The sequence below is a fragment of the Seriola dumerili genome, unplaced genomic scaffold (assembly GCF_002260705.1).
Source record: "Seriola dumerili isolate Sdu_G_001 unplaced genomic scaffold, Sdu_1.0 BDQW01000088.1, whole genome shotgun sequence".
In the NCBI taxonomy this organism is placed as follows: domain Eukaryota; kingdom Metazoa; phylum Chordata; class Actinopteri; order Carangiformes; family Carangidae; genus Seriola; species Seriola dumerili.
In genome coordinates, this window is record NW_019174343.1 from 1,613,335 (window position 1) to 1,630,477 (window position 17,143).

Genomic DNA, 17,143 nt, shown 5'->3' on the forward strand with positions numbered 1-17,143 from the left:
CACACACACAGACAAACACTCAAACACTGGTCAAGCCTGTGCCACTTCCTGGTGTGAGATAGCTGGGTGTCATGTTGCATTCAAATCACACGGGACAAAGCTGACAGAATCACGCCATGGTTCTGAGAAATGACAGGATTTCACACTTGTTTGCATCATACACTTAGGATTTGGGATGACTTATTAGTGATGCTCTGTCACAACCAAGCCGAACACTTCATAACATGTTTCTGCAACTGCAACCAAACACTTCTACCCAACAGTCCTGTGGGTCCTGGTGCTGTTGAATACCATTCAAATGCAGTGATTAAATATCTTGCATCTGTTGCTATAACATTCCCAGCTAAGGTCCAACGTGTGTCCTTCCATCATTTACTGTCAATATTATAACGTTTTTTTCCGTTAAGAAGCTCATATTTACGTCTCAGACCTGAACGCAGCAGAGCAACAGTTTGTTGGCAGTTTGTGGGCGGCACCAACTGCTGCCAATAAGACGGCAGTGGGAGTGGAGTCTCTGCAGAACACGGGGTTGTGACCTAAGCTTTGCTCCACAATAGGATTAAATACCCAAACACACCCCTAGCACCTGTTGCCAGGCTTGTGTGTGTGTGTGTGTGTGTGTGTGTGTGTGTGTGTGTGTGTGAGAGGGTTATGCACAATTTCTCAGCACTTGTACACCAACAGTTTTCTCAATACGAACCCTTAAGGCAAACTGGATTCCGGTCAGTCTCAGCAGAGCTCATACAATATGAGAAATACAGGACAATAATGGAGTTTGGTGTTTGTCAGGCACCAAGTTTAACACCATGTGATGTGTGTGTCAGTGTCCCTTACTATCACGCTGTGTCTCTCTTCACACGCCACCAATGATTTGCTGTGTGTTCCAGATTTCATAAAGGACCATGCTGCTGTTGTCTAACATGATTTAGCTACTTATCACTGGTTATATAATCACCATCTGATGAAGATAATACCAGAAGGCTGCTGGAATAAAGGGCTCTTACTCTGGTATGAACTCCCTGCTAGAGCACACAATACCGCCCAACACTTGGATAAAGGATTTACAGTCATCAGTGTATGATGTATGACTGTGCACGAGACTGTACATTTCATATCTTCAGGAGGAAAAAAAACACACACCAGGCATGGTTCTATCATTACACAACATTCTTTAAATTTATGTTCAAGTCGTATCTCAAAAAGAATAATTTCAAGGCGACATTTCAGATTATTGTTTTGTTTTTTGAGTGTTTATCACTTGTATAATAATGTGGAGGAAAATGTGAAATGTCCTTCAGCAGTGGGAAGAATCTGTAACCGTCATGTGTTCTTTATAAAGTGTTATCTTGCTGTGAATTATCATCCTGTGCTCACTGCTCTGTATTATAACATGTGCCCTTGACGTTCATTTACACCCAGACTAAAAACCTGCACTGTGACTCTAATCATGTCAATGAATCTTTTCCTCCTCTTACCTCCTTCATGTATTGACTAGATATGCTGAATAAAACAAGCTGTTGGTTGTGAAATTCCCTTCATTGTATTATGGGTAAGTTTTCCAAACATAACTCTTCTGCTTAAGGACAAGCTCTGTCTCAGAATCTGATTTACTTGTCTACAACAAATAATCCATCACAACGATCAGACCGGTGACATGGTTTCACAACTACCAGCACTCAGCAGTGCAAAAAACAGAGGGCACTTTTACTTTGTGCACTATTTCTCTAACAATCCCTGATTTCAAACCCATGTTGTGTGGCCAAGCATCACATCAAATCCACATAACTCTAGTGGAGCTGCCAATAAATATTATGCACAATACATCTACAATATTCCCACTTGATCTCATGTTTAAATATTTTTTACCCAAATGTTGGAACAAGCAGATGCTGAATATTTACTGTATGTCATGTGATACAGAATAGGAATTAGAAACTTACGCCTGTGTTGTGTGGGCGTGGCGGCCACCGTCGCTGAGCTGATGTGGAGAAGCACATGTGTCTTTGCTGTGTTGCTGCTGCTGCAGCTCTATTGTAGAGTTTGCAGGTTACTGGAATGTTGGATTTCTCTTCATTATTGATTCATTTCTTATTTATTTTTGACAGATAATGTCAGTAAAATGTCTCTGTCATGAGCAGCTCAGAGACGGACATCAGATCTGTACACAGAGCTCAAACTGATGAGTCTAAGTTGTTCACTTTATACCAATAAACATGTTGTCAACATGTTCATGTCCTGAAATGTTGTGAACTGTGACCACTGACATCTGTTGTAGCAACGCTCCACACACAACATTCACAGAGGCTAATGTTAGCTTGCTTAGGCTAATATAGCAACAGCTCATAACATGAGCTGGTTGCTCACATTAGCAGCTGCAGTCATCAAAGTTCTGTTAAAATATAACACTGACTTTCATTGGTATTGGTACCAACTACCGGATTCCTGGTATCATTACCTCCCTATGCCAAATGTATTGTATGTAATAGAAAAGTTGGCCCATTATGTTTTGTCAATCTACAGCTTATGTAAAATGAAAACAGCTTCCTGTACAGTCAAAATTTAAATAACTGTATGGTAACTCTCCGGGTTACATTTTCTGCTAGTTTGACTTAAATCAATTAACCAACCTTGACATTAATGATACCGAGGACAGTCCTGTCATAGCTGCCTTCTGTAGCTGAATGGGTTTTCTCATTGAGGATTTTTTTTCATTGAACTTTCTGAAAAGTTGAAACATACCAATACTTCTGTCAGCATATCAACATTTGAGTGTGTCACTATTTTTACCAACAATTTTAGCAATGATTATTTTGTTAGCATTCAGCAAACTCATAAGTTACAGATGCTATAGTGGATCAGAGGCTTGCTAAAAAAGACTCTGTATTTGATTAAAGCTAAAAAGAAAAAATTGTGGTGCTTGTGAGCAGCTAAGCATTTCACTGCAGGTGTCCATGTTTTTCTCCTCTCAGTATTTCTAATGTATCAAGGTGTACCGTCTTCGACCATAAACAAATGCATCACACATACAACCAGTCATCCACCCACCTCTCCAGCCTCCAGACCACCACCAACTCAAAAGTAGTTTACAAGGGATTGTGCCGTTGTACCCACCTCCAGTAGACAAGCACAGCCAGCAGAAGGATGAGGCAGAGGAAGGTTAGAGCTGAGACCACCACCAAAGGTACCAACCACTCCACACGGCCCAACCCTGCCCCAGACCCAGGCCTCGCCTGGCCCGTCAGATTGGTCACCACACTGGGGTCTGGAAAAAAAAAGATGAAGAAATTTGTGAGGGAAAGAAGTCCAGAGGCACTTTGTGTGGACAGAGAGGAGGAGTGAGGATGTGACATAGAAGAAGGCTGAAGAGGTGGATGGAGGGTGAAGTACCACTTCTGTCTGTCTTCTATTATCTTGAAAAGACAGGAAATCAAAGTCAATACAAATGTTTTATTAAAAAAATCTGAGTCTGAAATTCTGATGGGCGGTAACAATATGCAGTATGTCTGCCTACATAGACTAACATGTGAGTAAAATATACAAATGCTGTACAAAGAAAATTTACTGTACCATTTTACATAAAAGTTGACATATATGTAAGTCCCTGTTTTTGTCATTGTGTGCTGCTGATCAAGTGCTAGAAGCAGTTGCAACAAACATAAGTTGACCTCTGAATACAGTTATGTAAAAATCAACACAAATATTATGCTCCATAAAAGGCCAAATGCAGTGAGAGCGACTCTTCTGGTACCAGAGCAGATATAAACTAAACTTTTCCAACAAACAGGAAATATGTTGCCATGGATACAGTGAGTTAAACTGTGGGCTTCAGCTTGATCCCCCTTTTTTTTAGCCAATATTTATATTGTGGAAAATGAAGTGTAGTGAATGATCTTTTTTAAGTTCCTGGTTGTTACGTACCATTGATGTCCTGACAACTATCACTGATCACTGGCTTCTTCTTTCTCTTGTTTCTAAGCATTCATGGAGCTTTATTTACAGTGGTGTTTTCATGTCTGTGTGTTCAGGTCTGACTGAATCATGATTTCTATCTGATGTGATTTTCAGGTGTTTTTGGTAAAAATATGATGTTGGACATTTATATTTGAGGACTTGTTAAATTATCTTATTCATCTGATTTGTTTTGGAGATCAGTTTGAGTGTTTTGATATGATATGTGACTACATGTGACCAGTAATATGAGACTTGAGGAGCTCTCAACTAGTAGCTGTAAAGTAGCTCTCAGAGTGAAAAAGTGTGTGATGTGTCTGGTTGTTGTGGTCTCAAAAACTGAATTTTTGAATGTGAGAACGGCCACAAGCTGGCAGTCCTCAAAACCTGCAAAGCTGCTGTACGTGATACTAGAGAGACCATTAGAACAGGGCACAATGATATCCCATCTTCTTTAAAGGAATAGTCTGACATTTTAGGAAATGTATTCTGACAGCTGTAGAGTTGTTGAAGTTGAAGTCGTTGTTGAGCTCTCACATTAGCCTGGGAAACAGAACAAATTGTCATCTATTTAATCATTTATTCATCCTGACTTTGCGAGGCTGTTTTTTGTTAAGCTTGTGGCCTGAGCAATCAGTCGTGTTACTATGAGATGACCCAGAAGCTGTGGTAAGAGTTCAATTCCTACGTTTTGTATCACTATCAGTTGACTCAGGCTAGTGTTACCTTTATGCATCTGCAATTATGCTATAGGTCCGCTAGGGTTCGCGGACATCCGTGTACCCACCAATATGTTGCAAATGGCATTTTTTCTTTAGCTATTTTTCATCTATATCTAACAATGTAGGAAAAAAGACACCTCCATTCTTAATCCTGGCTACACAGCTCTGATTGGTCCATTGTTTCTCAAACCAATGGAAATAGTTATCATGTCCAGACCCAAACAGTCCGTGAAATCAGGTGTAATTATGAATTCTAAAACCACAAAAATACAATTCACAAAGGAAATGAAGAGCAACTAACAGCTGGGGAAAAAAATAAACAAACACTTGTGAGACAGGCTCTGAAAAGGTATGAAATCTTTAGAAAGACTTTTAACTTCTCTCCATGTTAGGATTCCTGATTTCACATCGGGAGAAATGTTCCAAAGTTTGATTGTTTCACGTTGCTGTTCAGTGCAGTGCACACTGGGACAAGGCTTATTTGTTAAGCTAGGCTAAAGACGTGGACCCACTGTGTCACCGCACGGGACACACAGTGATGTAACAGTTCAGTATCTCCTGCTGGGTCAGACAGCAAACAAGCTTATTTTTCAAAAACATAAGGTTGTTCCTTTAACTTCATCTAACTGCTGCAACAAATACAAACCATCACATAAATAGAATACAGATTAGTACAGACAGCTAAACCAGTTCCCAGTTAGTCCTCCCTGTCCTGAGCTCTGCACGCTATGCTCACTGTTTGAGGAAGTGCAGCCAGATAACAGCATCACAACAACACATGGCTCTGGATAATTTGAGACATTTGTTAAATCCAATTTGCTTTTAGGTCGCTTAATAACCAACACCACCACCACCTACCCAGTTCAGCTGCTGCAGCCGTGACGTTGCTGGAGCTGACGCCGGCCCCCATGGCCTTCAATCTGCAGCTTTGCCTGGAGCCGAACATTACATCAGGCCGGGCCCCTGCACTGCACCACAGCTGGCTTGCATCCCCACTCACTCTGCATCTCCTCCCTCATATCCACACACACACACATACACACACACACACACACACACACACACACACATACACACACATGCACGGTGTAGACTACTGTCTGCCTCTTTCCCTTCTCTTTTCCCTCTGCTTTTGTCTTATGATTATGGCAGTGTGCCAAAATAAAATTAAAAAAACCTTCACCAGCAGCATGCAAATACATAACACACACAAACACACACACACACACACAGAGCACACACACACACACACACACAGCCAGTCACTAATGTGCATACATATCAAACACACACCACACACACACACACACACACACAGAGCCAGTCACTAATGTGCATACATATCGAACACACACCACACACACACACACACACACACACACACACACACACACACACACACACACACACACGTAACTATAAATGGAGCAGAGGCTTTTTTTTCTCCCCTGCAGCTGAATCTGGCCTCCAAGCCTCATCTCCTTTCGCCGTGTCTGAAAGTAGGCCAGCACTCAGATCAGAGCAAGGAGAGGAGAGGCAGAGAGGATGAAGGGGCTGGTGGAGGAATGAGGGAAGGGGGGGGGGGGGGGGTTTAGTGGGGCAGAAGAGAAGAGAGGATGGACTAAAAGAAGAGATGGGTAAGTAAGGAGAAAAAAGGGATAAAGTTTGATCAGCAGAAAGGGGGGTGTGGGGTTGCAGGAGCAGTGGAGATAAACCACTTCGTTTTTCTGTTTCCACTTCTACGACTGTAGCTTTGACAACCTAATTCCACAGGCTGCTGAGTCAGGGTCCCCGCTGTGTGGCCTCACAGACAGTGGGTATCATCTGCCTTGACTTCCCACTGTAACCACTTCCACAACATCACTGAGGTGGACTGAGGGTAATAAACAAGTTGACAGTCTCACAGTGGTGGAAAAAAGTATTCAGATCCTTTACTGGAGTAAAATGTAATACTCACTGCACAGAGTGGCCCCTTTTAGACTGTCATGTTTTATTATATCAATGACATATTGTTACTGAAGCATTCAAGTAGTTCTGGTCAAAGTGGAACTGCTTTAGACTACTTTGTATGAGGTAGTTTGGTCCAGCATTGCATATTATTGTGTGTAAAATCTTAATCTGCAGGATAACTAGTAGCTCTGTCATCTAGTGAATGTAATGGAATAATATACAAGTGTCACAAAACTACTGTGCTACTGAGTCCTAGCTTTGACCTAACTTAACTTTACTTAGCATAGTTTTCAATGCATGTGTTTTGTTTTTTTTTGGAGATCATCAGACAGTTTGGGTGGATACTTGAAAATATATATATATATTTTTTTAATATCTAGGTACATGTTTTAAAGGCAGCACTTTATGTCAGAACTAGGTTGTATTATTTAACTAATTTAGTAGTCTTTCTCTCACACCTAACATGCAACAAAACCAAGTATTTAACTACTTTCTTTTCCAGAAAATATTCATCAGGATCATTTGGAAGTGATGGAATCTAATGTCTGATATCAGCCATTAAAAAAGTCAACTGTTCTTCTAACCAGTAGGAAAGTGGCCAAAATGATGAAACAAGCTCCACGTTGTTCAATAAAAAAAAATAAAAAAAACTGCAGTCATAACACATCTAGTAGCATATTTGTACTGTTTCCGGAAGCTAGTTTAATTGTAGCTAGTTGCATATTAACATCTTGTTGGCAGTTGGCATATGTGCTAAATGAGCCTGTGGGCTAACAGTTAACAGATTTGCCATCCCCAGGTGACTTGCAGTGACTGAGTGGTTCAGGGTGTAGTTTCATGAACTTGAAGACATGACACTCAAGCTAACTTTGACTTAGTGTTAGCTAACCCCAGTTAGCTATTTATTCAGTTATTTTACTTGCTGGTTAACTGTTAACATCCGTGCTGAATGAGTCTGCAGGCTAACAGTTAAGAGATTTGCTAAAAAGACCATTTTCAGAGAGTTGAGTAACCCAAGGAGCTAGACAGTTTCTTTTTACCATAAGTACACCGAAGTAACAAAATTTTCAGAGTAATTCAGGGTGTAGTTTCATGAACTAAGCCAAATAGTTAGCTACTGATTGATTGTTTTTGCCTGTTGGTTAACTGTTAGCATTGATTAAATCCTGTATTGACACAGTTTGTCAGCAGTGAAGCTCTGCCTGTTTAGATTTCCACTGTCTGGTACATTCTGAGGAAAGAGCAGGATTTTCATACATGCTAAAAAAATAAGATGCAGTACAAGCAGGCAAACAGCAGGCTAACAAGAGTTTCTTTATGCTGAGTAACTTTGTGTAAGGGGAAATTCTGTGTTTTGGAATACAAAGGTAATTTCTCTCTACCTGTGGAAGTAACGTTGTGTGGTCCGTGTTGGCATTATTGTAACTGTTAGCTGTAATTAGGCTACTCATCATATTTGCTGCCAGAGCTGAAAGATGTCTATTAAAGGTGTGTGGTTAAAAAACAGGTTTACAGTGCAAGGGTGTGTCATATACAAATTTACCTCTCTGCAGTAATTTGACAGGTTTGCAGCCAGAATAGTGAGGATGTACATATATAATCTATATGAAGATTATGGAAAGGCACTTTTTACCCCACTGCTGTGCATACATCCTTGTTGTAAATGGGGATCAGTATTTTGGTATACAGATAACTCAGACTGAGTTAAAAGTGTATCCAATCAAAGTTGTCTAAACGTAACATATAATTCAATATGACATGACCTGTTCACCATATTTTTTATCTATATTTAGTTATTACCCACACTGAGATAGTCTTCCATAGAGTAGATGTTCAGAAAAGAGCCTGACACGTCGTTGGGAGATTAGTTAACATCTCTCTGTTTTGAAAACTGGGATATGTAGTTGTAGTTTGTACTTGTTTGTAGCTCATAGGCTCATAAGCCTCGATGCACTCTGAAGCACTGCACTCAGAATAAAAACACTCCTACAACAGAAGCACTGAGCAGGATGTACACAGTTGCTACTTTTACAAAGTTAAGCAACAACTTTTAAGCATTTGCCCTTGAGTCCCTCCAGCTCCAGCAGAATAAAATGTGCTAAACGTGCTTTGTCAAAGAGACTGGGAGGCACTTCTGGGGAATATCAGAGGACTGCTTTTGTTCATAATAATGTCTGGCCTTGCACTTAGACTGTGTTTTAAAGCACTTGAAATTGAATTGATGTCTCACCCTGCTGAAAGTCTCGGAGGGGTTGTGTGTGTGTGTGTGTGTGTGTGTGTGCGGGGGGGTGGGGGTGGGGGGGGGCTGCTCTCAGCTCCTGCTGGAACTCTGTTATCACTTTACAGTAATGCAATTCATCTACATATTAAGGCCTTTGGATATAGAGTAAAGGCCTTAATGCAAGCCAGTACCACTCTTTACCCTGCATACAACACATCTATCAGCTAACTACCAACTCTTAAACACAAGCTGTTGACCTTCATTTGATGGTCATTTCACTGATCACTGATCCAATTCCTTAAATGTATTATTGTTTTGTAGACAAACTTCCAAAACTCATGAATTATATCACAACTGCCCTCACACCTGTAGGAGGCAACAGAGGACATAGTGATCACAGCAGAGCCAGTCTTCTAAAGCTTCCTGATACTTTCCACTGAAATCAGAAAGCAGCAACAGTGGAATCTGAACATCTTTTCACTCTTGGGACCATTTGGAAACATCACCTAACGAATAAAAAGAGAGTTTATTACTCTGTGTCACATCTGTGATATAATAACTTTATTTGCAGTTTCACTGCCTTACCACACTGAGGTACATAAAATCAGTGAGGGTGATTTAAGTCCATCTAACACTTACAGATATGACCATTATATTTTGTCAGTGTGATGTCATGTTGACAACAGAGTCTGTGGATCCATAAATATTCAACAGCTGGATGGATGGTTTCATTTTTAAAGACCCCCTCTGATGAAAGTCAAGTCCTTGTTAACATCCATATGATGTTTCATATAATACAGACATATGATGAGTGAAATAATCAGTCAGCACCATGACTGAGTATTTCCACCTTGTACAATTAGCACAACCACTAACACTGTGTCAGCCACTGCCAGTTACAAGCTAACAAACAACATAAACAAATAAAAGATGCTAATTAGCTAACCATTCTGATCCATCTGCTAGTCTCTGGTTCTGGTCTCAACAGACTCCTCATCTGAGTCTGGGTCTGACTGAGGCTCAAACATGTGGCTGAGTCTCTCTGATGTTTCCTCCTCTAACCATCTTGATACTCTCTGCTCTTTCACCTGTCCACCTGGAGCAAGCAGGTGGTGGGCGGGGCTCAAGGCCTGATCTGGGTTTCTCAATGCGGAAGAGTAGATGAGCTTCAGACCCGGTCTTCTATTTTTTTCATTTTTAAGGCTTCCTTCAAGTAGTCTGGCTAGAGAACATTTGATAAGGAAACAAGTACTTCTAAGGACCTTCTGAATGCTCACTGTGGACCTTAACCTTTTATTTTATTTCATCAGAAGATATTTGGGACTCCTTAAACAGACTCAGGACATTTGGAGGAGGCCTCACAAGTTGGAATATTTATTATGACACGTGATCACATTAGTGAAAGAAAGAGAAAGTTGGTCACTCTCACCTCACTCGAAGCTAATGTTTACATGAGGCTGAAGCTTCAGCTGACTCACCATTGTGGATGGAGAAAGGCCAGTGCTTCTTGTCCCTCCCTGTGCTGGGTCTGAGTGTTGCTGCAGGGAATGCTGCTGTTTCATTGGATGCCTCTGTGGTGGTAGTGAGGTTAGAGTCAAGTGGATTGCGGGCATACACCTGCAGCTGGTCTTCTACACCAGGCCTCACTTTAGTTGGATCTGGTGCAGTCTGTTTTTTCTCCTTCGCCGTGGAGTCCGGTGTGTCTCTGGGTGGCTCGCTCACCGCTGTGCCGTTGTCCCTCCTCACTGCTTTGCTCACACGTCCTTTCCTCTCCTTCTTCTCATCCTTCTCTTCTTCTTCCTCCTCCTCTTCATCCTTATCCTCTCCTCCCCTCTCTCCATCCTCACCTTCACCCGTGCTGCTCTCCCTGTCCTCACCTCCAGCTTCACCGTTATCTTTGGCTGCAGCTGCTGTGACAGCAGAGGCAGAGGTGGTGGCGTCTTTGGTGGGCTCGGTGGGTTTGGCGATCTGGCGCGTTGAGGTGGGATTATGGGTCGGCGCTCGGCTTGGCCAAACGGAGCTGGGAAAGGAGGAGATGACACCACCGCTGAAACCCAGCCCAGCCAGTAAAGTGCTGGTCACCACAGATGCCACCGTTGCCTGGCTGCCGCTGGAGGATGGGCCAATGCCTGTCGCCATGGAGACGAAGGAGAAGGGGATGCCTGACGAGGTCCAGGTAGATGAGCCAGAGGAAATGGGAGCCATGTCAGCTGAGGAGGCTGGAGAGGCAGTCGGCTGTGAAAGAAACGAGTTACTGATCAGAATCATTGATTGTTGCTCAGTGGTGATTAAGGTATTTGTAGTTTTTCTTAATGGCTGTGTGGTCACCAGAGGCTGTCACACATTTCTGTTATTTAATGTTCCTTTGAAACATGCTGAGGCAAAGGTCACAGGTCAAACATTCAAACCAAAAATGCTGTGGTCATCGTCCTGCTCTAACATCAGTCATTATGTGGTATCATCACTTAATTTGAGGTATTTTTATCGATCTTTTTGCCAAAATAAAGGAAGATTAAGGCATAAACAATTTTTTGAACTTGTTTGTGCATAGCTTCAGATGTGATTACGGTGCCTTCAAGCTCTCTCATAGTGTCAGAGAAGCACAAAGGGATTTGTAATATGACTTATCTTCCCTACAAAATAAAACACACTCGAGATACAATTATATTTAATAATTAAAATCCTGTTATCCTGTTCCATGTGGACCACTAGCCTACTTGACTTGGTTCCCTGCCCACACAGGGAGGAATGATGCTAACACAGACACTGCTCTCTGCTGGATGAAAAGTGAAAAGACAACAGCAGTGACTCCCTTAAGCTCACCATTCCAGTTTTCACAATCCTCGTCCCCTCAAAGATCCTGGTGGTGTTTGCTGGAAAAAGAAAAAGAAAACAAATCATGGTAATCCACAGTGAAACACAGCACAGACTATCAGGCAACACTTCAGTTGAAGGGGTGTCTCTAAGATGTCCACTAGTGCTTTGCAAGCACATTAATCACAACATGACATAATATGAAGGCAATGCTCTGATTACTTAATGTGGCAGCAAGTAAACTGAGTGTAGCAGGATGAACTGAGAGCATCTCACTGACTGTTGTTGGTCTATTTCTTTCATTTCATCTGCTATTCCTCCTGTAGCCTGCAGCTATTGATATGAGCTCACATAAATAACCTGAATATAAAAGATTTTGTGATATTATGATCAAAGGAAACCTGGGCTGTCAGATCCTACAGTTACACAATATAAGGCGATAAACAGGGCATGTTGAAAGAGGGCTGTGTACATGACACATTGACAGTTACGATAACATGCAGAGATAATGTAGCAGCAGTTTACCAGCAGGTCTGTGTGTGTGTGTGTGTGTGTGTGTTAGTGTGTGTGTTACCTCTGAAGAGCATGCTCTGGCTGAAATCACTGCGCATGTCATTCATGCAGACGGCCTGGACTCGAAACAGGTACAGCACATCGGGGGAGACGGGAGAAATGACGGCCTCCTGGACAACAATAACAACACACACATACACACAACACACAATCAGTCAGGTTTACACCGGCTAAGACAGCTACAGGACAGTGCGTTTATATTAACTGGTGCATTTGATCATTTTAAATTGAGATCTAGGACCGTTTATACATATGTGTTGCTTCCTGTCATACATACGAGCCAGCCCGTCATACCAGCTTTCTGAAAGAGCGCTGTACCTCTGACACCATAATGTTGTAGATGGCAGATGGCAGGTGTCAACTGCTTTTGATAAGTCGAGAAAAAAAGTCGCCTTTGTCGATGCCGTCTTTGATTTTTTCAGTGAGATTCAAGGATCACCATACAAGTGTCGCTCTATTTTCTGAAAGGAGTAAGAATATTTAATTTATCTAAGTAATACAATTTTCTCTTTGGAGAGAGTGACAAATATAGATATAGGCCGGTAGACTGGTACAATTTTAGCAATCTTTATCATATAGGGCACAACCCTGCTAAGTAGTGCGTATACTTCGCGCAACAGATTGTCTTTCTAATCAGGGGTTTCTATGATAACTTCACGTGTCAAGTCAGAAACGGTCAATACAGTTTTGCAGTCAAGATGGGAGTGAGGAAAGGTTGCATGATGTCTGCACTACTTCTCAACATAGCCATAGACCGGCTGATGAGTAGATCCACTGAAGACCAACTAAGAGGCATCAGATGGACCCTTTTCTCATCACTGGAAGACCTAGACTTCGCTGATGACTTGGCCTTTGTCTAACACACACACTAGCACATGAAGGAGAAAACATCCCATCTTAACACCTTTGCACAGCAAGTATAGGTCTGAGGATCAGCCAGAAGAAAACAGAGCTGATGACACTGAACATCCCTAACCCAGCACCAATCCAAGTAGACGGAACAAAACTACCCTTAACTCAAGAGTTCACCAACATAGGCAGCATTGTCGGCATGTTCGGCCCAATACAGCACCAACACCAAGGAAAATACTGTGAATCTTCTGGTCTGATACCAACTCCAACCAACAGCTATACTCGCCTGATGCAGGCAAGACAACATGGCCACCATCATCACGAGAAGGCGATGGAGATGGATCGGGCATGTCATCTGAAAAAGAACTGGACAACATCACCTGAAAAACAGCCTCCACTGGATACCGGGCAGAAAACAAAAAGCCCAAGAACACCTGGCATCGAAAAGTGGAGGGTGAGCTGAAGACCTACATCATACCTGGGTACTATAAAGACACTTGCCCAGAACAGACAGGAGTGGCGATCCTTTGTTGCCCTTTGCCAGAGATTTCATCTATGCCAGCTGCATGGGAGCTTTTCATGTCAGTGATGATTTTATAAACTTCATATTCATTTAAAGAATGTTTTGGATCTAGGGAACAAATATCTGTTTCTTACAAACCCTAAAGTCTTTATCTACCTTTCAAACAAATAGTCATGAAATGTGAACGGTGTAACAAAAAATAGTAAACTTGATAGTGGCTGCTGTGCTGCAATCATTTCACATCCACTGCCTGGTATTTCTAAGGGCCACAATAGTCTGCCTCTTTCCTAATTAAGCCACAGTGAAGGTCAACCACAAAGCCTCCTGGTCCCCAAACACTGTTATTTTACTACAGCCTTTAACACACTCAGTTTACTTCGCATTCTCTTCGCCGCTCTTCCAAGCCTGACAACGTCATGCCCTGAACCTTCCACCCAAGCTGTTTGCCTCTTTATTTCCTGAAGACCACTGCCAAATCATAATCTCCCTGTCACATACACAGGACAGTACCAGCTCACAGGTCCACTTCTTGGCTTCCTGCAGCGGAGCTGTAGCTTTAACTGCAACTCACTGTGGACGGAGCTGGCTCGGTAAAATCACATACCGTAATCTGGCTCTTCACTGCTCATCACTGTATTAGCACCTCCTCGTGAAATAACAGCACTATCCACGATCTTGAATGGCTGAGCATGGGAGGTCACAGCCTGTCTTCCTGAAGCCCATCAGTTCACCTACATAAACTTACCATCACTCAGTTAAATGGAAAATACTGTATCTGAGCCAGCTCTGCGGTCTGTGCCAAATTATCTAGTCTCATAAAGTGTCATCTCATTGTGTGAAACCTCTGTTCTCTCTCTCATGCCACTGTGGATCAGCTGAATCATAAAAATGTCATGCCCATGCAGTCAGCTCTGCTCTCCAGCTCCATCACATGAAGGGGTGGGAATATAAAACCAGTAAGAGGCAAACTCCAATGCTTGTTTTAATGGTACATCAGACACATTAACATTACAAAAGTCTTGTTTTTTCATCGAGTCTGAAATATTTATCAGGCAGAATTTTGTCAGGATCACACTGGGTTACAAAGTGCAAAGATGTCACTGGAAAATATACTGTCCAGTAACTTTGGGAGGTAGAATCAGTCAGCCAGGAGGAGACATTTAACCATCACTATCCAGCTACACCATCACATGATCAGCTGTTCTGGTTTCTGTTTTGGTTTAACAGCCTGTAACTTCACTATATTCAACAAGAATATACACGTAACACTTTTGTTTCTGCTTCCATTTTTTAAGTTGAAATAAAAGATCAGAGACTTTTTCTATGAATACAAAAGATAAAAACACACACACACACACACACGATATACCATGAGGAAATCCTCATTGTTGTGCCATACATTTGCCGCTATCGCCTCATGTTGCAGCACGATGTACACAATTCGTAGAAGCTTAAAACATCCCAGTCCTTGCACAGTCTCCGTAGTCACCTGACATGCCTCCCACTGAGCATGTTTGGGATGATCTGGATCAGCGTGTACAACAGCTTGATCCACTTCCTGTCAATACCCAACCTAATAAATGTCTTTTCTTCAAAATAAATCTACACATTTTAAAGTGGCCTTTTATTGTGAGCAGTCCAAGGTACACCTGTGCAATAATGATGCTGTGTAATCAGCATCTTGATACATCACACCTGTGAGGAGGACGGATGATCTAGGGAAAGGCGAAGAGCTCACTAACACAGATTTAAACACATTTGTGAACAACATTTGAGAGAAAAAAATATTTGGGGTCCTTGGACAAAGTCTAGTTTAATTTCAACTCATGAAAAATCTGAGCAGAGCAAAAATGAAAAGTGTTGCATTTATATTTTTGTTCAGTGTATTTTGATTCAGTCAAAGTGCTTCCCAAAGCTCTACCTGCCTAGCAACAAACAGCAGACAGGTACAGTTAGCAACTAGATGCTGAACATAGTGAAGCGTTTAGTCAAAAAAGAGCTGGTGGAGACCAAAAACAATGATCCCTCCTCCACTGGACACTGACACACAGAGACTGTATCAGTTTTCACCAAAATGCCATTATAATCATTTGAAGCATGCCAAGACTCACACAGCAGCCACTCTAAACATGCTGCCATTGCCAGTAACTGTGTGCTGGCAGAACAGCTCCATACCCCTCATTCCTGCCATGAAACAGTCATGCAGATTTCCCTCTAAATCCAATATGTTGGACCCCAGAAGCCTTTCCCAGCTCAGGCTGCACCTCAGGTCAAAGCACTCGTTTTGTCACCTGTCTGTAAGGAAGTCTTTATTTTTCACCCTCATTCGTCTGATGTAACACAAAGTGCTTTCCAAAATAAAAATCAATAACATTAGCACCGATGTCGTAATAATATACTGATGTTAAAATGCTACACGGAGCTCCTTCAATAAAAACAAGCACACAGAACTGGGTTAATTCTAAGTTTTCATATCTCAGCTGTGAATTTTTAAACAGCTCCTTTGATCTCTGTCAGAGAGAACCAGATATCATCGGCACAAATGAACAGTCTGACGAGCAGCTGACTGCTTCCGTGAGAAGGCAGTGCTCTGTCAGACCGGGGGTGTTGCTGTTCACACTGACACTGTGGAGACTTCACGCTTCCAGCTGACTCCTGCTCTCACACAGATGGGCGGCAAACACTGAGCAAATCAGGAGGGTTCATGTCAGCATTTTGGTTTTTCAGTGTACAGCAGCTGATGAACAAATAGGACTGAGGAGTCTGGAACCTCTTCAGTCTCTGCGTCACAGACCTCTCTGCACTATTACTCTAGTCATCCACTTGTACCATAACTGGCCTCGTGTTTAAATAAGGATTCATCATAGGCCGGGGCGACATCCAAAATTCAGTGTCTGGAAGTAGTCCAGCCCAAATACTGCAATACATGATAATATCATATGTTGATATACAGCTGTTAATATATACGATATTAACAACTGAAACCACTGTTTCTGTTGTTTTTTTGTTTTTGTTTTTTTTTTAAATAATACATAATTATATTGTTGAATTGGATATTTCAGTTTTTTTTAATAATATATATTTCTGGTATTACACAATACATTATTATATTATTATTAGGGCAGACTGTGCAAAACTGCTAAAAATGTATACATATATTTTCAATATTCTGAAAAATATCACATTTAGCGGGCGATATCACAATATTTGATATAACTGAATATCTGCCCAAGCATAATACATCATATAACTACAATATCACTGCTGCAATAATACCAGAGGCAGGGCAGTCTAACAGTTTATAATGACAAATATTAAACACTAAAGATGAATGAATGTTTTAATCTTAGTAATAATGATCTCCTGTGTGAATGCATTAATGAGTGGGAAAAAGGGGAAAACATTTTGCTATGATGACATTGTACCAGTCCAGATGTTTCAGCCACACTAGTGACAGTGTGAAATGTGTCAACAACTATGAGATTAAAATGTGGTTCATTTGTTCATATTTCCTTAAACTCTGGTGATCACCTGACTTTT

At 41.6% G+C, this 17,143-nt stretch overlaps 1 protein-coding gene across 1 annotated transcript in view; it reads right to left on the reverse strand.

Moving 5' to 3' along the window:
• The window catches only part of LOC111221570 (receptor-type tyrosine-protein phosphatase gamma-like), a 162,803-nt gene that overhangs the window by 31,350 nt on the left and 114,310 nt on the right, over nt 1-17,143 (reverse strand). Inside the window, exons 9-12 of the mRNA XM_022745022.1 lie at nt 12,230-12,338; nt 11,665-11,714; nt 10,320-11,076; nt 3,112-3,262 (exon numbers count right to left, since the gene is read on the reverse strand). Coding sequence (XP_022600743.1) covers nt 3,112-3,262; nt 10,320-11,076; nt 11,665-11,714; nt 12,230-12,338 — 1,067 coding nt within the window. The remainder of the gene's footprint in view (nt 1-3,111; nt 3,263-10,319; nt 11,077-11,664; nt 11,715-12,229; nt 12,339-17,143) is intronic.